The sequence below is a fragment of the Diadema antillarum genome, unplaced genomic scaffold (genome assembly GCF_040938485.1).
Source record: "Diadema antillarum isolate AM-2024a unplaced genomic scaffold, OU_Dant_1.0 seq00000855_RagTag, whole genome shotgun sequence".
In the NCBI taxonomy this organism is placed as follows: Eukaryota; Metazoa; Echinodermata; class Echinoidea; order Diadematoida; family Diadematidae; genus Diadema; species Diadema antillarum.
Window position 1 is genome coordinate 645,646 of NW_027271726.1, and position 22,827 is coordinate 668,472.

Below are 22,827 nucleotides of genomic sequence, written 5' to 3' on the forward strand. Positions count from 1 at the left end.
GCTGTTTTATGTAATCTTGTCCATTGGCATTGTTCACTGAAAGTTACCAGTTTCATAGACAACAGTGAATTTCAGGAGAAATTACCAAAAGCAGACTATACTGTTTCAAAAGGTGAGCATGTAAATTTACCTTCATGTAATATGTACCATGATTATTTTCTGTTAGGGCAAACACACACACACACCAGAAAACATGACACATGTTGGCCCTTGTAACTGTGTGAAGTTTGTCCTTTGGGTAGCTTTTAGTTTTACATTGGAATGTTGCATGTGCATGTTTTATGATGTCACCTCTTGCATGACAAAGAAAAAGGCAAGCTTATAATATTTGTGAGAACGCATCACATCCAGTCTTCTCATCCTCTCCTTGTGCTCTGATGAAGTTGACTAGAAACTGCAGTTTTGAACATCATCAATGCAAACTCTGAAATCAGCCGATTAGTCAACCTGAAGGCAGTCTAAAAAAGATGCCATACTCAATCATGCAAGATTTTTTTTTAGTATTCAATGAATACATGTACTAGTATCTTAAAAGCCACAGGAGGAGCTGGTTTAGCTTCCACATTGTTTCAAGTAGGCATGAACTTTTGAGATGACTGGTTACTATTCTTGTAAAACACACCAGCAACTTACTCCACCCAGCACAACTTCTGTCATTGGATACCACAAAGTGCATCATCAAAAGTGCATCAGAGTGAAGTAACCATCCATACAGTTACATTCACACACACACACACACACACACACACACACACACGGACACACATACACGCACACTACATCTCTCTTCAGCCCTATGCATGTTAACTTAATACAATGTACACACTGTATTATGTATTAAAACCGAGAATTAAGCAATATGGACGGCAAATTCTCAGATGGTATCACTATCATAGCTATTATCGATGCCTTTATACCGATTTTTAAGCAACAGCAAAGACTGTTGCCTATTTCTCACCCTCAGAATCCCTTTTCAAACCTATGTTACAGGGATGGTATAGTTTTGGTTGAGATGAGATTTCAGGTTTCCAACTTTTTGTGAGATAATGGGAAACATCTTATAAAATATTAAAGAGCATACAATTCCAAGTATATTTGATGGAAATTGATTTTGAAACGGCTGAGATATCCAAAAACAAAGAGGTCCTACTGAAAGGCTGGACCCAACTTTTATTAGAACCACTCTGTTATACTTTGTTTTTTTTTAATATACATCTCAGTCATTTCAAAATGATTAAATTCCTCTTCGAATTGTATGTCGTTTCATATTTCATATACACGAAAGTGGTTTCTACTCATCTCGCAAAACATTAAAATCTGAATCCCCATCTCAACCAACACTGTAACATCTCTTTAATGCTATTTGAGTTTCGTACTACACCTTACTCAATAGACATTTGCGATTATTTTATGTTCTTTACAGATACACTTGTACTTGCTAAGTAAACAATGCCTCTGAATAAAAAATGAGCTCTAGAAAATAAATACAAATATTACATTTCTTCCACAACCTTCCAGGTGTTTAAGTTATGATTTTACATGAGTGTATATCATAAATTATGCAAATTTCCCATTAAGAAGTTTGATGTGGAAATTTGATGTGTGTGATGTGTGAATTGAAATGGTTTTATCACAAGGCTTAAGTTACAGATGTAAAGAATAGACCAGGAGTTTAAAGGCATAATTTACCACTTGCAGATGTAACAAAAACCCAGCATTAGTGCTTTGAAATAGTTCTGAAATGTGAGTTAGGCACAGAAACAACCATTGTAAAAATTTGAATCCGTATAATCAATGTTAAGTATTGTTAAATACACAAAATGTGAACAAGAGTTATAATAAAAATGTTTCCAGACTAAACCGTCTACAGTTATGGTTTATAGAGAAAAATACTGATATCTCCTTATATTTTAGGCTTTATTGCGAAAATTTTATATGGTAGGATGTTTTGTGATACAACATACCTACACATATACATCAAATGTGATATCTTGAAAATTTTTTAAATCACTGCTCCCAAAGGTACACTGGACCTTTAATATCTTTCAACATCCATACTCCAACCAGGGAGTGGAAGTTTCCAGGGAGGTGGAAGTTTCCACCTCCCTGCTCCAACATCATACACATCAACTCTCAGTCAGTGATCATTGACAATCAGCTATACAAAAGGAAAACACTTCGTACAAAATGGATTTCATTCATGGTGCGTATTAATGAGTTTATTAATTCAATACCATATCTTTTTTTTAATCTCTTTTGTCATTTGTCATAGTTTTTTTTCAGGTATAAAACAGTAACTTTGTCTGTACATGGACAACACTGAAACGTGTTACAAACATGTATTCAGAATGGGAACATGTCTCGAATCAAACAGAGGTATATGCTGAATGAAAGAAAGTGTATCTGGGGGGAAAAAAAGAAACAAAACATGGGGAGAGTGAAAAGCAGATACTCATTATCGAACTTGAAAGAAAAGAAATGGAGGGGAAGGTGTTGGAGAGAGTATACAATAAATTGAATGAACTAATGCATGGCACCATAAATTACAATCGTAAAAACGAGTCCATATGTACAGGTATTATAATATATAATATATATAATATAAAATATTATATTAGATCTAAAAGTAATATACTGCGTCGTCATCGTCATCACCGTGGCGATGGTGCTGTCATGATGAGTTCAATCCAGCAGGGACATGATGTAATGAATGGGCGCGAGTAGTGCGGACCCCACCCTTTGATGAAGCTGATTCGTATTGAGTTCAAGTTCACAGGACCGTCGGGCGGCTCCGACTTCCGCTGCAAAAGCTCTAACATCTTGGACTTGGCGTGGTCGTAGATCATGATGGAGAAGCCCGGCGCGAGCTTGTGCACCGTGTAGGTGCGGGAGTGCGGCAGGTCCAGAGCGGGCGAGTTCACGAATAAGGCATAGTCACTCCGGTTGTAGATCCAGACCCCGTCGTCCTCGCGGCTCATCGTGAGCCCGTAGCCGATCTTGGGCTGGGTGGGGGGTTCGGGCCGGCCCTCTCTGCCAAGCAGCCGCAGGCACAGTCCGTCCCCATGAGGTAGGTCATAGAAAATATTTACAGAGTCAGTGAATACAGAGTACATGGGACCAACACGAGTCCTCTCCTCCCAATAGGCCACATGACACCAGTGTCTCCGGCCACCATCGTTTGCATCCACACCTGCAGAAACAAAGAACAAAGAGTGGGTGGCCACGTCATTAGTACACCAAGTCTTCATTTTCACATACAAACAGGCAGCCCAGATGCCTACAAATTTTTTAATTTACAGAGTACAATGTGCCCATAAAATCTTAGTTTTCAATCAAATATCCTCGTCATGCAACTTTTTGTCAGCTGAGACAATTAATCACATTCCAGTGGTCCAAATCACAGCAATAATACATGTACGTGCAACGATGTGGTACAAATTTGAAATACAGTATAAATACTGTTACAAGTAATCCTTTTGTCAACATAATAAAATATATATGAAATCTTAATTTGAACAAAGTGTGTGCTTCAGGTACTGCCTGGCAATCAATTCATGAAATACCACTGTGTGGCTGCTAAAAATAGGTTGGAGGTAAAAACTAACACATTTCTGTCCTTCAAACAATAAGGAGGAAAAAAAGTCAGAGATATCAAGCATTATGGATGCATTGTTCTAACATTCTCTTTCCTTTTCTTTTCCATTAGTTTCGAAGTGTAAGAAGAAGGCCCATCACAAGAGAACAAGGGCAATGACCAGCCAGCCCATTACTGTGTGAAGCAGCAGGAAATGGCCAAGTTCAGGAGGCTACAATGAAGAGGAACAACCTATGTCAAGCCAAGCAGGAAACGTATCAAGTCAGGAATGAATTGCTCTGCAGATTGGAGGCCATAATTGGAGTCGGAACTCCTTTTTCCTTTCCTATTCTGCAACTTTTTTTTTTTTTTTTGAGTGTTCATTTGATTTTGGGGTTTGTTTCTATGCCAGTTTGCATGCATCAAGGTCAACGACACTGACTTTGCCTTTGACAAGAGAGCTGGGAGACTGCTCAAATCACACAGTCACAGTGGTGGTTTTGCTTGCATTGAGGTTCGCCTTCAGATCACATTCAAAAGAGTTGGCAATCATGAGTCCTGCCCAAAAAGGTCAATCGCACAACACATAAAATGCACGCTACACGTCAGATACAAGCTGAGAGCCTATCCGCTTGGCACTCGGCCGAGAAACTGTCAATCACAGGCGGCCAAAGACCACATGAACAAAAAAACTTTACATAATAAAGAGTCTCCATACTACCACATTTTCATGCTTTTCCACGGCAGCTCCTCCCCTCCTCTGGTTTAATAATTTCTTCTCAACCTCCCTCATTACTGGCCATGCGACCACTGTGGATGGCAAAGAGGAGCCAACACGTGTTTTGAATCAACGGAGCGGGCCCTGCTGAGCCAGTATCCCAGACTACACCTAGTGGGGCTTCTGTAATACCGAACATGGAACGCCATCTCAAAAAAAAAAAGAAAAGAAAAAAAGTAAGTGGTCAAAACTGTTTTGGGAACACTCGGCAGAGAAAGAACAGGTGGCTAGCAGTTGTCCACTGGCACAGAGCAAAGTACCTTGTCCTAAAAGCAACAATTATGCCTGTCTTGATGGCATTGTTACATTCTGACATGCATACTGTTCTTCCGAGGGATGCTTGAGTATCAAGGCATGTCTGATGGTTTTCACAACTACTCTTGAGGTTCTGAAAATGAGCCAATTATGCATTAAGCATGTCTGGCATATGTGAAATTCACCTGTCTTGTACTGAACATTGCTACATTTAGAACAATCAGCAACCCCCCTTCCATTCTTTTTCTTCTTCTTCTTCCTTTACATGTCTAATTTGAAGCCTGTCTATCATAATCAAAATTTCTCTGGGTCCTTCATCTAGCTCCGACCCCCTGCCTTGGTGCTGGTAGGGGAGGAAAACAGGTCAAAATATGTTAACATTGACAATCCATCTTGTTCTAAATACAAGCATGTCCTGTGTTGCAGTGACTGCCCTCCACCTCTCTGTCCACCCCCCCCCCCCCCACCCCCTTTCCTCTGGTATGACCTGGAAAATTCCTATGCCTAGGGGAAATGGGGGAGTGGGGTTGCAGCCATGGGGTATGTGGTTTGGTAGGGTTGGAGGACAACATGGCCACCAGAAGCCAAACTCCTAATGTCACATTCAAACTCTGCATCTGTGGTGGGAATCACTCAGTGTGTGACTGTCGTGTGTTTGTTGTTCATCTTCCATGGGGCAAGGCCAAAGCAGTTTCTCACAAGTGCATGGGTAAATTTTCTCAATCATCATATGTTGCATGTGTACACCCTTTATTGACCATTAAACCCATTGTACATCTCTTGTACTCTCTGGTGTATGCATCATGTCTTCACAGCAGGGAACTGTAAACAACAATGCCGTGATGCAAACAACCCTGACCAGACAACGTCCCATGCAGTTGGGTATTGACCGAGTTCAGTTGTTGCCTTCTTTTCTGTTTTATGGGTCACAGAATGATGTCAGCTCTGAAAAAGTATGGCAAACCTAAACTCGCTATAATGGTGACAATGAAATAATGTGATTTCAGTTCACAGGATGTCAAAAAGGAGCAAATTGGCACGTCTCATTTCTCGCCCTTTTTGTCTTTCTTCTCTCTCCTCCTCCTCCTCCTCTTTTATCCTGTTATACAAATGATGTTGTGATGCCATAAAACAAAACTCTGTGTGCTCCAGCCGTGATGGAGAGGAGCAACTGTTGAACATATTTCAAAAAAATGCAGTCAGTCTGGGTCTGGAATGGAAAGTAGAACTTGACAGGTCACTTGTAAGCAATGTCCCATTTTCTTTTTTGCTCCATTACATTCATCTGGGTGTGTCTGGATTTTTGTTTGTCTTCTTCAGCTTTTATCAAGGGGCTGTCAAGAAGTGTGTGTGTGTGTGGGGGGGGGGGGGTGAGGAGGAGAGAGAGAAGTGCGGTGGATGTGACGGTGGGTGCATGAATGGAAGGCTGCACTACACCAAGACATGTTGCTTGTGTTGCAGCAACTTCAGTTTCCATGAATGGACCTCGCTGTGGTGAAACCGAGCAATATCAATTACACAAATATGGGTGCCACTGAGCAGACCACTCCGCCAAGGTGTGTTGTAAGGCAAGATACTTGCATCACATAGGACCTACTTGATGGAAGTAGAAAATGATTGTGCATCCATACGCATCATTTAAAATGATACACTATCACATCATTCGGGTCTAAGAGTGTCATATCTCTGGATGTCCGCCAGCTACAACATTCTGGCAAGCATTATTCTAAGGTCACCATGTGCACAGACATGTTTTCTTTTTTCACTGTTGTAATAATTATCATCTTATCTATGAACCAGCTGCTGATTCATTCAGGAGGACTCGTTCATTCGGGTTCATCTGTCCAGCGAGATATGTGGAAAGTACACAAGTTCAACTGACCAGGACAGGAACGCGGCATGTCGGCAATAACTTGGGCAGTCATGTGAGGGGCGAGTTATGCTTTGATTCTTATCACTCTGTCCCCAAGTCTCTTTGGCGTCGCTCACCACTCTCCTATCTTGCCCTTGGGTAGATCTCACCATCAACAACTCGAACAGCACCTATGAGTGCTTCATTTCCATTGCAGTACAGATTTTTTTTTTGTCATCCCAAGAGTAATAATTCAGCATGAGACCACATGTCACATATTCACCAATTATTCATTTTTTTTTGAGAACACAAAAAGAGTGTCAAATTTCTCTTACATTACAATTAACAGCATCAGCATCAAAATATAAGGCCTTTTCATCCAGTCACAATTTTAGTGAGACAGTGATGATACCTTTAAAAATCAATCAAAGTAAGAAAATTACCCATCTTATTTCCCTCTCACATAAAAAGAGAGAAAAAAAAAAACTACTTTGGTCACACAGAAAAAAAAAAATATTGTTAGATAGCATGCATGGTCATCAATTAGGCCTACAGAACATGGAACCGAAATTACTGGAAATTTAAACTGAAGCATGAAAATACTGACAAACAGTACAAGCTAATATTGAAAATGATGATTTGCAAGTCTGTACCCAAATATCAGAATCACCCCCACCCTAAACAATTAACAGACACTGTCACACCTTTTGTCAAGAGGTCTGTGCCTAAAAGACTAATATAAGCAGGGCGGACTTGACATCAGAAGCAATGGTTGTTGTACCACACTGGGCCCACTGACGACTTCTAGTCTGGGTCAAACCCACATGATTAATAATGGGCAGCTGCCTAGTGATCCACTATGAGATGCAGTGTAGCCATCCATAGGGAGGGGAAGGGGGAGGGAATGGGGAGGGGAAGGGGAGGGAAGGGGGAGGGAAGGGGGAGGGGGAGGGGGAGGAGGAGGGAGTTCAATGCATGCCGAGGATGTGAGAACGAATGAATCGTTGTCCATCTTTTCTGTTTTGTTTCTCTCTCTCTCCAAATGAGCTACATTATTGTATCTAGAATGATGAGAAGGTAGGAGGCAAATAGCACCAACCAGGAGACAAGTTGTTGCCCATTTGAGCAGCATGGCAATACTGGTGCATTCCCAAACCACTGAGGAGGTCAAGCAAAAGGTATGACAAATAAGGGAGTGAATCAGATGTATGGAACTGGTAGGCCCTTACCTACTTGTATAATAAAAACTTCACACATAAACCCTCCCTCACACACAGACACACAGACACACATACACAAGTCCACAATCATAATTTGCCAATGATGAGAGTCTGGCACGAAACTGATACAGAAGCAGGAATTTTGATAGCAACAACTGTGATCTCAATTGAGGGCAGAAAACAATGCAGTCATTTTTGTTTGTTTTGCAGTCTTGCTCCCGTGAAAACATGATTAATATCGCGCTCTCTGCCTCGCGCCCCGATCAATAGGACTCATAGGCCTGAAATGTACGTTCAAGGACCCCTCGGGCAGCACAGATGTTGCTTGGCATGGTAGAACAAAGCAGCAAACAAACACACAACTACAAATGGTACAATCGAATCTAATAGACTGGCAATAATGCTACATAGAGTTCAGCAATAATATTTTCTTGAAGCCCAGTCATGTGTAACAAACAGTCCATTACTTACATTACATTACGTTGTCTTCCGTGAACATTGTTCTTTCCTCCCAATTTATTATATTCGAGCTAATACCTTTACGTATAACTACATCCCTCTGCCAAGAACACAGAGATCTATACTGAATTAGCGAGAGAGAGAAAAAAAGAGAAAAAGAACATTCTTTTTATATGAAAGATACTTCACAATGATTGCATGCCTTTTGAGCCATTGTGAAAGCACTGTGCATATCACATATGACTCTACAAGCTTTCGCTGCAAATCCTACTGTGGTCCCCTTCAAAATTACACCACTATTTCTGCAGTCTTTTCCCCGTTGATAGTGTTTCTTCCCCTCATGTATACGGTATATCTCTCTCTCTCTCTCCTTTTCTTTCCCTCTCTTTCTTCCCACCCCCCTCATACACTTTTACACACACACACACACACACACACACACACACACACACACACACACACACACACACACACACTCACACACTATAGGCCACTTGCAAGCTCCTCACAGTCCGCTAGCTTGCTGTGTGCCTGACCCCTGCTACCACCAGAGATCGCACACTGGCTCCAGCGCGTCTGACCAGCCAAGGATGGTTGGGCTCCACTCCAACTGATGCCTTTTATAAATCCACGTCGTCTACACTCAACTGCCCCCCCCCCCCCCCTCCATAGGCAATTGACATGTACATATATAAGAAGGAAACAGTCACAAAAATAGGAGGGGAAAAAAACTTATGGCATAGAAAAAGCAGGCAGGGAAATAGAGAGAGAGAGAGAAACGCACACACACACACACACACACTCAGAATGAAAAAAGAAAATACTGTGTAGAAGCACTTATTATGCATAAATGCACAACAAAACTGGACATATATGTAGGCCTATGTACATCTGTACACACATGTATACAGACACTAGCAGAGGGCAAGTGTTGCCTATGCCCTGCAAAAAAAAACAGGTTTATGACTGAATGCTGGGGTACACAGCCTACAAAGTAGGTGGATATAAATTCATAGCATACATTTCTTGAATTGGATCTGGTGTGTCAGCTACATCTTTCCTCCTCAAAAAAAGTTACACTCAGCTCTGATAATTATGTAGCAATATTCCTTGGTCAAAATATTTCTAGGACATATATGTATTATGTACACTGTGTACAAAATACACACTATATGCAGGGAGGTGGAAGGCGCTTCCACCTCCCTGCTATGTGTATGCCTCAAAACATGTACATGTACAGTGCACAAATAGCCGAATCCCACAGTGGCTGTATTCTGTGAAGACAGCGGAGGACATCTCTTGACTTCAGTGCTTTCCTACACTCCTGCGCTGAGTGTACTGTATGGCTTCTACAGCAAGTCCACTGCAGTAGCCTGGTTCATGCATGCATGCATGCACGCGTACATCCTCGCTCCACACAACCAGACTATAAAAGGGGGAAGGGGGAGAATACTCCAATACTCCTGAAATGTGGGTATTACAGAATAGGCCTACTTTGTATACGCATCTTGTCTGTCCATCTTGAGAGACCTAATGGGAGGTGGGGTGAGGTTCTGGGAGGGTTGAGTACTGAGGGATGAAGGGGGGGGGGCATCCTTAAATGAAAGCTGAAAAGCCCTGAAATGCCCATGCACTGAAACCCTCACAAAGAGCCCTGTTGGGTTTTCCAGCACACTCACAATAAGGTATGTTCTGTCAACACTCCAGGACCTGGACTATTGTTCCCTGGTCATTAGTGCATAATGGAGGAAGAAGAGACAAGAAAGTTCAGCCAGGCCTGCCCCCTACAATAATGAGTCTATTCTCTACCCTCCTATTAAATGCCTTTTCAGTTGGCCTACCCAAGTGTCACTGAATACAATGTTGAGTATAGTCAGGAAAAGGTTTAGGAGCTGCAAGCATGTACCATACTAGGAAGATTTGCAGAGCAACCCTTCCAGATCTCAAGTAAGATGAAATTGGGGGGGGGGGGGGCTGTTACAATAATACAATAGGATGTAGGGTATGGGCTACCCTGGCTCATGAACATGAGAAGGGTGAAGAACATGTCCAGAAATAGAGCAGTGATGGTGGTGGTAGCCCATGGTTTGGGTGGTGGTGGTGGTGGTGGGGGGGGGGGGGGGGAGGGGGGGGGGGGGCAGGGATAGTATGATTGCCATATATCAGAGGTAAACTATAAAGGGCCACTCATCACAAAGGAAGCAGGGGCATAGTGATCCATCACATTAGGAGTAGTAAAGATACAGTTGTAGTTGAGATGGCAGTGGTAGAAGCAGAAGTAGTGACGCATTAATATTGATAATTACAGGACGTGCCTACTTCTGCACTTTCACAGCAGTCTTGGTCAGAGATTGGTCTGTGGAGAAGATATGAAAACTTTTCTGCTGGGGATGAGCACTCACACCTACCCTCCTTCCCTCATACCCATTGCCCCTCATCAGGGAGGTGAGACACCTCCCTGCCCTCATGTAGCCATTCATGCGTGGTACTCATGGATGCAAATAGCAGAGGAACTTTTTGACAACTGACAAGGAGTCCCACACACACAAACACACCACCACCACCACTATACCCCCCCCCCCCCTTCCCCTTCTCTAATTGGAAGGCAAGGAATCCATACAGGACTTCCAGCATCTCAAGGTATTTGTCAGTCAAGGTCAATACTCTCCCATATCATAACCAACTTGCCCAAGAAGCCGAATCTAATTCCGCACACTGCAGTTGTCCTGGACCTGATTGGCTGGCAGCTCAAGCATGTGCACATGCCAATACAGAATGGACATCATAGACTTGCCCAGAATTTTATTTTTGCTAGTTTTTTTTTTATCTTTATTGCCATCAACTTCCTCTCTCTCTCTCTCTCTCTCTCTCTCTCTCTCTTCTCATCTTTCTTCAATTACTATAAAATTTATCAGATCGTTATCTTCATCAGACAACTGAAGTTCAAATGTTGTTTTTAAATACAATTATCATTCCTGTGAGCATACAGCATGTAGTCAACTTATTCATAGAACATTACATCAACATTATCATCTTGTTTGGCAACAAACTTTTTGCCTATCAAGCATAGGCCAATGCCATTATATGGTTCCATGGTTTTCCAAAGCAGTTTGACGTGCAAGTTATTACTACCCTGATTTCTTTTTTTTTCAATTCGAAGAATATATGGTTGTCATTTGAATCCCAGCACAACATGAGTACAATAAGAACATCAATTTTTTTTTTTGTGTGTGTGTTTTTTTGTTTTGTTTTGTTTTGTTTTTGTTTTTTTTTTTTTTGGGGGGGGAATCCACCATTGTAGCAATCTTTGTCCATTACATTGTATACAAATTGTGTATTTATCCCAGAAAGATATGTTGAGACCACTAAAAACACGTTTACCACTGGAACAGATCCCTTGCCGAGATCGCTTGACATCAGTCAGCCTAACAATAATTACTAACATATGTACCAGCATCATACCTACTGAACATTTGTACTACTGTGTCCGTCTCAACAGCAGTTCAGCATTCAATACAAACTAAAGTAATTTTGGCATTCCAAGAGGACACTCAAGTTTATGGACATGGAACATATTGCTTTGAATATGTGAATCAATCTTAATACTATTGCCAAGAAAATGTTATAACCTTTACCGCGAAAATGACAGTATTTGTCTCTAAACCAAATATCAGACAAACTTCAGAAATGTGTCTGTACCTCTGTCCTTGTCCAGCAGCATGAACTTCATAGTCCATCCCCGAATATTCAACACTACCCGCAAATTTTCAGTCATCTGTCACCGACAGACGCCGCAGGTTCATGGCTGCACTTGGACAAACGTAAAATGATCATGTACCTGCAATCACTTGACAGCACACTCAAGCAATGAATATCTGTGCCACATGATCCTAATTACATCTTGGAGATCTGAACAGCAACTATTTTCCCCCCACAAACTCAAGTACATACTGTAGGCATATACACACGTACATCCCACACAAGCTCTGCAAACTTTGGCCTCATACACAGTCCTAGTTGTACATTCCACTTTAAAACTGCCCAATCATTACAAGTTTTTCACAACAGTGTCCCCTTACAAATTAACACAAAAAAACCCTGCATAGTATCAAGACTGAAGTGACTTCAAGTGACATGATCATCCGGACAGGCTTACTACCTACAGTACACTGTATCAAAGTGTAGTACCTTCTCTCAAGGGTTTTTGCATGAAGGACAAACAGTGTGTGTGTTGGGGGGGGGGGGGGGGGGGAGTAGAGCATTAGCCTGGTTGAAAACTGCATTCAATAGAACCAAAAAGGTACAAGCAAGAAACAGCATCAGGAAGATGGCCAGTTTAAAAACAATACATCTTTCACACTTGCAGCAGACATGCAACATATCTGCATTAACACTTTTTTTCTCAGCATGGAGAAGACATAATTATAGAGAGATGATATTTTTGCGAATGCAGGGGAAAAAAATGAACAAAAGGTCAACGACACTGTGGTTAACATCGCTTAAAGCTCCCATAAAAAGGCACTGGGCCACCACCTTTTCCAATGTCAATGACACCAAGAACTTTTAACTTGCTGGAATGTACTACCAACTGGCTCCATTTTTCTTCACCCTGAATAGAAAATCTTGACAGAGTGGGGAAAGAAAAGAAAAGAATAGAAAAGGAGAAAAAAAAAATTATCACAAAATTACTGGCTGCTGGGAGAACCAGAAAAAAAGGGGAGAGAGTGGAAAAGGTCGGTCGCTGACTCTCCCCATCAGGTGTGTCATTCACCGCAAGAAGCCGATCGCTACGGCAACAGGTGTAAATGGAAGAGCCAATAATAAAACCCAGCATGCTGAATACATGGGTGCTTTGCTATGCCACAGGTCTGAACTGCAGCGCAGAGCTCCGCAATGACTACTCACGGGTAGGAAAAGATAAAAATAAAATAAATATTCCGTACGAACACTAGATAACACAATGTGGATGGGCACTCATTGTACACAGAATATTAGGCCACACGCAACACATTTGAAATGCTGATCTCCCAATTGAAGGGCTCCCTGTTTCTCAAGACAAAAAACGGAGGTGAGGAAAGTGTCTTCCATGCCTGTGAAGAAGACGACCAGAGAAGACATGGGGACTGATGCAACTTCATACACTGTCCAGAACCTTTTTTATGTGTGATTGCTATATTCAGTGCAACACAGGTGGATTGCACATTTACTGTATCTCATTATGGGTTCTCAACAGAACTTCAAAACTTCAAATAATCAGTAGGCCTACAGTATTGTACATACAAATAGAGGATACAAATACATGTAGTAAAATGCAAAATCATTAACACCCAAACATGCCACAAACACACACGTTGCATACACACAAACATGGCCCATTCTTTGCTTTTGTAATGTTAGCACGATGAACTTGCAGAGTGCCAAGTGCCATTGTATATTACTCAATGTAGGCTCCTGCATATTATGTACGCAGTTATAAACCTACAGAATTATAATCAAACACGAATTTCGGTCATCATGTATGAAGGAATTGATAATTTCTATCTCTGAAGACACGAAAACATACTTTGACCATGGCAGGACTACAGTACATCTTGCAGAGTTAAACCTCGTCTAAACGGTCAGTCATCAGATTCAGCATGATCAAGCCATTGGCACACACAAGTGATAATTTTGGCGTGACAAATAGTATTCTTCTAAATTTCTCTTCTATCCCCCATCCTCCAAAGTCTTGCCTAGCTGTACTGTTCTCACTTCTCATTGTATAGGATGATAATCAAGACATTTGTAGCAGTTTCACACACCAACCATGTGTACTGGTCACCACTTATATCAACACACCATGCAGTGATTTTGAACACAGCATATTTATGATGCGAGTGATAAAGCAGTCCAAACAAGACGAAGGGTTTTGGACAAAGTGTTCTGTTTGGAACTACATAATGCATGCAGTCAAAATGCAAAGTCTGGGAATCCGCCTGATCTCCCGACCAACCACACTGGAGCAACCATTCGGCCTGGTTTCTCTTGAAATAGGCATTAGTTAGCAAATGTGAGATAGAAACATTAAACAAATACAACAACACAGGGCATTACCAGGCATGAACAGACTCTCAGTCATCACTTATCTCTGCGCCCAGGTCAGAAGGGTGAAAGGTCAAGTCACGTCTCAGATGGCTCTCTCTTCAGATTTCTTACCACCCTCCCCTTTTTCTCCCTCCAACATTTTCCTCACATCTTTCTCGCTTTTCATTTCTTCTACCCTCAATACTTCCAGACCTTTACCTCGCTTTCTTTTGAATAGGAAAATAAAACTAAGCAATATTTATACGCATGTGCATGCTACACATGTTGAGTTTTAACAGGGAGGTGGGAAGAGATCCCACCTCCCTGGTTTTTAAAGGGATGGTATAGTATTGGTGGAGATGAGAATTGGACTTTTAACTTTTTGCGAGATACCAAGAAAACACTTATGAAATAGTACAGAGCATACCATTTTAAGAGGAATTCAGAGTTTATTTGATGAAAATCAGGTTTGGAATGACTGAAACATCCAAAAACAAAGTAAAACAAAATGATCGTATATAAAAGGTGGGTCCCACACTTTATCAGAATTGCTCTGTTTTGGATATCTCAGCCATTTAAAAAACCAATTTTTATCAAATAAACGTTGAATTTCTCATGGAATTACATGCTCTTTTATATTTCACAAGAGGTTTCTCATTATCTCACCAAAAAATGTTAGAAATCTGAAATTAGGTCTCAACCAAAACTATACCATCCCTTTAAGCAGTGGGGCTCTTTATAGAAAAAGGGAGAAGCAGGGAAGGGAAAAACACAGGAAAAGATGGAAGATGCACGTTAGGCACATACAAATTGTAGGCTTACATTCTTATCTCCATCATGTGCAGACATACAACTACCAATTTCTGCTTCTTGTCATGTGAAAGGCTTTCCAACCATTTTTTTACCTTGGACAATGTGCAGTAACTACTAAACTCTGATAATATTTCACGAAACATCCAGAAAGTGTGTGTGCGTATGTGTGCGTGTACACAGTACATGGATTGGCGCACATGCTAGAAACACCCCTTCACTTACAAAGGCCAATTGCAAGCCACAATCTCACAGCACAATCCTATGTGACAGTCGTCCCTGTGGTCAAGAATCCCTTCTTCGCCTGTAAGGGGGAGGAGGAGAAGAAGCTTTGCCCCTTTCCACGGCCTCCGAAAAGGTAATCAACGCAGCTTATTTCTAGTCGTCTACCTCTTCTTCTTCTTTTTTTCTTTCTATTTATCTCTCTCTCTTTGCCATCTTCACAGGGGTTGTGTGCCAGTATTATTGACGCCAGGACCGACTATCTCTTTAGCTATGCCACGCTGTTTACTGACGGCTCATTGTGTACAGGGGGAGAGGGGAAAAATCTTTGTTGTCCTGTTGAGTAACTCCTGTGACGTCAAACCTATCTGTCCTTTAGAGAGATTAGCGAAGGAAAGGACATCTTCACCCCCCCCCCCCACACACACATACGTACCATCACCACTACCACTACCACCAATAGGCCTGCTTCTTTGAATAAATCGAGCAGAGAAAAGGTCTACAGAGCACATAGGGAGGAGTTTGGAATGAATGAGATAACTGGTGCAACACTGTGGAATCAATAGAGAAAGATTATTGGGTCTCCTTTTTCGTACCTTGATTAGCAATATTCATGAATACAAAGAGTTAACTACAGTTCTGTGTCCCTGCTTCTTCTTTTTTTTTTTTTCTTTTCCTTTTTTTTTTTTGTAGCCAAAGGCCTACCAGGTCTTCAAGTATGATGAAGGTTAGATTTTTTGAAGGTGTCGTTTCCGGTGAACCAGCTTTACACATAACAGAAATCAAAAGTTTCGACCAAGTAGTCTAAAATTTGTGGATTAAGCAAAGTACATGGTCGGAAGGAGTTGAAACCCACATCATTTCAGACAAACCACCTTCAGAAAGACAAGCCTCACTGAAAACAAAAGCGCAGAAACTTCTCTGACATCAGGGTTAAACTCACTGTTTCATCAACAGATTTACTTGACAGACTGCATCCTGTAGGAGTACAATGTGACGTGTAGGCCTGCATTTGAGCTGCACACTGCACTACCACACTAAGGACATTTGAACGCACCTTTAGTTGAAGGGGCAAGTTATCCCCACCAGCGGGGGCTAGGTGTTCCTACTAGGCAGGTCTCACCTCCCTGTTCCTACTGACTTCATCACCACTTTTACGCAGCAGTCACTTTTGATATATTTGCACATGAGTTCAAAGCAATGTCTTTTTTTTTTAATGCTTTGTCCCTTTCTGTCCATTGCTAAAGTCACAACGACCTTAAGAAATTACCAACAAATCCCATGTTCCGCCAGTAAATATGCTGTCTGTTTTGTTGTTGTTGATGTCTAAAAAGGAACTTGATAAAAATGCCTTAGCACTGAACAAGTAGGCCCTCCTTGTATACAATGACAATGTCATAACTGGATTTAGAATTCTCAATTTTTGCTTTGAATATTTATTATTGATACAGTATAAGGATTTGGGAAATGGAAAGTGACTTACTTTGAAAGTCAACAAAAAAAAAAGAGGGGGAAAACACAAACCAAACAACATTGAGACGTCACTGTATGATTGATGGTGATTGAAAATATGCCAGGCGCTGTAAGCAATTTTGAAAGAAAGAGAGAGAGAGAGGGGAAGAGAAGGACAGCCAGTGAAAAAAGGCCGAGAGAGATTATGATGGAGCGGAAGAGTGAAGAGGGAAATCAGGGAAGAACAGAGCAATGGCTTCATTTGGACCATAGTCGCCCTTTTGCCATGCATGACCACTCGCCGGACAGCCTGGTGCCCGAAGCTGCAGGGGGAACAATGGCTCCAACAGAGGGGTTGGCGAGCCCTTTCACCGACAGAGACTTTGGGGGAAAGAGGCCTGAACAAGTAGGGTGAACAGGAGAGATGCACTGGTAGTTGGATGAAAAGGGGGGGGGGGGGGGGAGGGAGGGGAGGGGTAATAGGCAAAGGAAAGGGAAGTGAAGGACAGAGGGATGAAGAGGAGAAATGGAGGAACAAGCTTTAAAGGGGCACATTGAAGACATCAGACTGAATAGATGTAGTTCTGAAGGTTGCAATGGTGGGAAATAATTTGACAATAAATGGCTTGAACTTTATATAACATGCAGGGTTGTGAGGTGGTTGTTCTTTTTTTTTTTCTCTCTCTCTCCTTTTCCTGCCATGACAAAGATGTTTTTCAGAGTCACTCCATTTTACAGAAACTGTCACCATACATCATGAGGAGATGTGGTACAGTGCCCACAAACAAACATGAGTAGTCGAACTCCGCACTAAACTCCACACTGATCTACGGAACAGTAACCACCACAGGTGCCACAAACCCAGGCATGCCCTGACTGCAAGCCACAGCCCATCGGTAGCATGATACAGAGTGGATTCACAGCTAGAAACACTGCTTCTTTTTTATTTTGCTACGGAAAAACACAAACTCCCCCCAAAAATATCTTCTTCACTGCAACTTTGCAATGCGATTCATGCCAAAGTGTGAGTAGGAGCACTGGTTTTTTAACTCTGGAGCAAGCAGCAACATCAACACGGCAGTTGCATTAAATGATCACCACGGTAACTGACATGTTTACCCTTGTACTGTAACTCCTGAAATAATTTCAAGCCAGCAGAGATTTAACCTTGTAAAGGATAGGACTGAAAAATTGCTATGTAAACTCTCGTGAAGAGTGGTATCCATTTGCTACAGGGACCCAGATAATTCGCTAGAATCCCCGGACGTCTAATCGGAACTATTGCATTGATATGCGCTCGCTTTCTGCGGTATTGGATGACACACAGGTTTCTTGCAACAATGTGGGATGGTTCAGGGATTAGTGAAAAATCCAAACAACCTTTGCTGCGGTTCTGCCAAACCAGCCACATTGTCACGCATTTGGGAATTTTCCAAAGGTACATGTAAAGGAGAAATGATAGAATCTACCCACCTGTAGGCTGTAGGCCTGAAGAGATTTTGGTGCACAGTGCACATGTCTTCATCTCTTCATCCAGTAAAGTATTGAGCATACTGTACTATGACATGACCCAGACTCATGCTAAAAGCATTTTCCAACCTCTGCACACACACACACACACACATAACTTTAGCACCCACACTCCAGCAGTACTGGCATCATGAGCATGGAATAGGGAACATATTAAACTGATGCTGAAGTACAATCTAACCATAGCTGAAGCATACTCTAAACAAGATGAAGGTAACCAAGGAAACACCAATGAGAGCTAATTGATTGCATTTTCAACAATTCTTTTCACTAGGCCTCACTCAGGAAAAGACACTGATGGCTTTTACCAGGAAAACAAACAAACAAACAAACTAAATAAGGGAATAATAAACAAAAGGGTGGCCGGAAGAGTCTGAGAGAATGCATTCACGAGAAGTTATTGAGGGGAATCTCATTGAGATGACAGGAACTGTGCTATAATTACGTCCTGCCGAATGGTGGTGGGGACGGGTAGTGGGAGGGGACAACCCTGATGAGATCAATACCACCAATTGCCATGTTGGATTAGGCAACAGAGGCAAGATCGATCGATTTCCACAAGAGGACGGCCGGACGGAGAAGTTCAATGGAATGGAAGCGGCATCACTAGCGGGTGGTCTTCCCTTGTGTGAAATTTACACAAACACACATGAACACACAAACACACACACACACACATCTAATGCCTGCTGGAGGTAAATACGCTGATCTTGAAGAGCGACAGAGCAATGCTGGACGACATCGAAACCGCCTATTGACAAGGCTGGGAACATCTTCGTGCAACATTCTCGACCGCGTGCGATGCCTATATATTTTGTCATGTAAATTTCGAGTCTGCTTGTGCCTGCATTCAACATGCATACATATACACACTAACACACACTGTTCATCGCCCCCCTCTTCCAAACTGCTATGTCTCTCTCCCTCTCTCTTTCTTTCTTATTTTCTCTCCATCTCTCGAGAGGCTTTCCCCTCATTGAAGGGGAGGATGAAATACTTCGTAGCTAACCCTTCAAAGATCACTCCTCTCCTAAATAAATCAGCGACTACCATCTGAGGAATTCAAATTGAATTTAAAAGAACTTCAGCAGGTGCCCACTCAATTTGGAAACCTCTGCCTCAGAGTCTTCCCCTCCTCCCGAACAATAAATTACCCCGCCGCTGGAACAGCAAGGAGAGAGAGAAGAGAGAAAGATGGGAGGACAATGGCAGGAGACTAGCAAAGAATCAGCAAACACAAGAAATTCTGCTGTCTTGGATCTGCCAGCATTCACAGCACAGTTTCCACTCTCGGCTACACGCACGGCTTCTCTCCACAGACATGCAAGCACGATTCGAGAGTGAAACTTTCTAATTTTCCTTTTTTCTCTTTTTTTTTTTTTACAATCCATTCTACTTTGAACTGACACAAAACTGTATATCCAAGAGAGTCAAAGCTGAGAGTTGGGGTCTTATGTCTGTATTCCAACATTACATGTGATGTACATACATGTAGTAGGCCTACTGGGAAATTTTTTTTTTTTTTTTTCAAATTTGACAAACAAACACACACCTTTCTTTCACATTGCTCAAAATGTACACAATGCAAATGTCCCCCAAAACCCAAACATTACATTAAGCATACACGTAGGACCCTATATTGTGCAAATTAGTGGACAATCCCAGTTTATCGAGGACTGGGAGAAATGCATCTTCACAGATCACTCCGTGGGGAACTATTATTAGAACATCTCACTAAACAAATCATGGCAGTGGTTGGGGTTGTCTGACAAGATGTGGGCTCACTTCACTGCAACAACTCTATCAATATGATTCAAACGAATACACAAACTTGTGCATGTTCGATTATCAGTGATTTTCAATAGGGGTGATCAAATTATTGCACTAGTAGTAGTTCTATGGGAAAAAGGTGAATACACTCCCCAGTTACATTTTAGGCATTTCAAAAGTGTCTATCTGTGCCTTTGCCATGGTGTGTGTGTGTATGTGTGTGTGTGAGTATCTGTGTTCAATAAGGCAAGGGGGGAACGTGCCCAAATGTGTTTAAGGACCAGGAATCTGGGCTTTGTGTACACTAGTAAGGCTCTTCTGGAGCATCAATAGAATCCCCCCACCGCCGCCGCTGCGCTCCTCTGCCTTGGAAGGGAGGCGAAGAGTGACCCCGCTGTATTCCATGGCAGGGAGTGTTTACCTTTGCCTGTGGCCCTGCACGCCAGCGAGTTTGCAAGGTGGGGTGGGGATACAGGGGAAAGAGAGGGAGAGAGTTTGAGGGTGGATTCTATGTAGTAGGGTGGAAACTGAAAACATTTGTTGTCCATACAACATCTGACCAGATACTATTTTGTAGCAAGCATGATGCTACTGCCACTACGGACAACGTTGGTATTCCTTTGCAATGGCTTTCTCTACATCCTCATACTCATTATCCCTGGGAAGATATCTTGCGCAAGAGTCACGGGCGTTCTTTCTATTCATTCACTTTGATGTGTGTGCAACTTCCATCATAATACGTGGTACTTCCTTTAAATCATTAGAAACCACAAGTCAGAGGTAAAAAATTTCATTTCAATCTTTGTCTTCCAGATGTACGAAGACATTTTCACGAGGGGGAAGGGAAAAAAACTCATTCGCACACATGAAAGAGGTACTGATTGCAGTGTAGTCACACCAGGGTTCTATGTTCAGCAATATTTATTCTATTGCTAATCCATTCATCGACAGAGTAAGCCTATGTACATCAGATATGAAGCATAATACTGTGATTGTATCTCCCTCCCAAATGCCTTCAACTCCCCAACCCAATCATATGCTCTTTCCCTGTCTCACTCCAATGCAGTCACATCTAGAACTCTCCCTAACCCCCCCCCCCCCCCTCCTTCGCTCAAAATTCTCTCAACACAAAAGCGTACCCAGCATGCAGCTGATTGAATGTATTGTTGCACAAGAACGGCAAGCAGAGCATCAAAATACATCGCAAGAAAAGGGTGTCTCTGGGCTGCACAAGACGCGGTGGTACAGGTTACTGTGGTATATAGTAGTGTGTGTACTGGCTTGCTGTCCATTGCTGATGCTGCCTTCCCACAATGGGCAGAAGGTGTAGTCAGGTCCCTTTGCCTGTACATGTCTTTCAGAAAAGTAGTAGCAGGCTTGCCCAAACCAACACAGTACATCTGTGCTGTAGTTTCTGAAGTACTATTGTATTAATTAAGCTCCTGGGTGGGTTTAGCCAGGCCAGATGATTTTTCCTAGGAGATGTGCATTTTTAACAATCTTGAGACTGACAGTAACATAACACTCCTCCTGCCTGCTTCTAAAGGCAGTCCCACATCCCTGGCTCTCACTAGTCACGCCACCCACTTTTATCGATACATCATCATTTTCTAAATCTTGGTCATATTCAGGCTACAACATCAAGGAATTAATCTCACCTCCAGCTATGGCATTGACATGGTAAGTTTTGTTTTCAACAGATCATACAGGACAGAAGTTGTAATTACTGAAGGTCCTAACAAGGAAAACTGGCTACATTTTCCGACACTTCCTCAACAAGAACCACTCTGGTTAACGGTGGAGAGGCCACCATCCGCACAGCTGACTGCGCGCCTTAACCCCCACACCATCAGCCATGATGAGATGGCAGGGAAAGTGGTGTGGTACTGAAGCTGTCAGCGGATATAATCCTCCTAAATTACAACAGCCTCAGCACTCCGTATCAAGTTTCATACTTTGAAATCACACCGAACAGTCAATCTCGGTTCCCCTCAATACCAAGGGGGCCAAACTCGGTAACCTCTTGAGTGATCGAAAAAAGACATACAAGTACCCTCCTTTTCGATATGAACTTCTTGGTTTCAGGACACAGCAAAATGCTATCTCTGATTTTTCTGCCTTTCTTTTATTCACAAGAAAGAAAGAAAGAAAGGACAGGTCAAAAAGACAGAACAGAAAAAAAATTCAAATAGATCTGATTAAAAGAAAAGCAATACACGTCGACAAAATAGGAGTTTGTGTCCTTATGATACCCATTCACTATGAAAGACAATTGGTGTCATGATTGCTGGATTCTACCACTCGTGGTATTAAAGCTAGAGGAAGACATACAAATTGTAGGTGCCTATATTGTGCATATCTGCAGAGCCCAACTTGCTACTGCCAGAAGAAATAGGTCTATTATCACACTCATGTACGAGGACTTCCAATGACTTATTAGGCATTACCAGGGTATTGCAACTAGGCCTTGCTTGCTTTGATTTCTGAAATTCTATTTCATCTCGGGGGTTTCTCCCTTCCGCAGTCTTTCCCCTTTGCCGATTTTTTCTGTGGTTATCGCACTGGCAGCAGCTGAACCCACGACCCCACGACCCAAAGATCCTGGCAAATCCTGTCACTAACCAGAATGAGAAACCCCGAGGGCAGTGCGACGCCCGGATGAAATGAAAATACATCCATGACGGAGGCACGGAGGCGAGGGCTGGGCCAAAATGAAATTATGCTCACTGTTGCAGCGTCTGCTTCAATGAGTAACAAGCACTGGAACACTGCACTACCTACAGCAGAGCTAATATTGCACAAGGCTCGGAATCTCAACATACATACGAAAGCCTTGTTCGCC

The 22,827-nt window shown here is 42.2% G+C and overlaps 1 protein-coding gene across 1 annotated transcript in view; it reads right to left on the minus strand.

Annotated features, from left to right (window-relative positions):
• Positions 1-2,018: 2,018 nt before the first annotated feature.
• LOC139740468 (mothers against decapentaplegic homolog 6-like) overlaps positions 2,019-22,827 on the minus strand; it is a 50,960-nt gene continuing 30,151 nt past the window's right edge. The window contains exon 4 of the mRNA XM_071651063.1: positions 2,019-3,190. Coding sequence (XP_071507164.1) covers positions 2,652-3,190 — 539 coding nt within the window. The 3' untranslated portion in view covers positions 2,019-2,651. The remainder of the gene's footprint in view (positions 3,191-22,827) is intronic.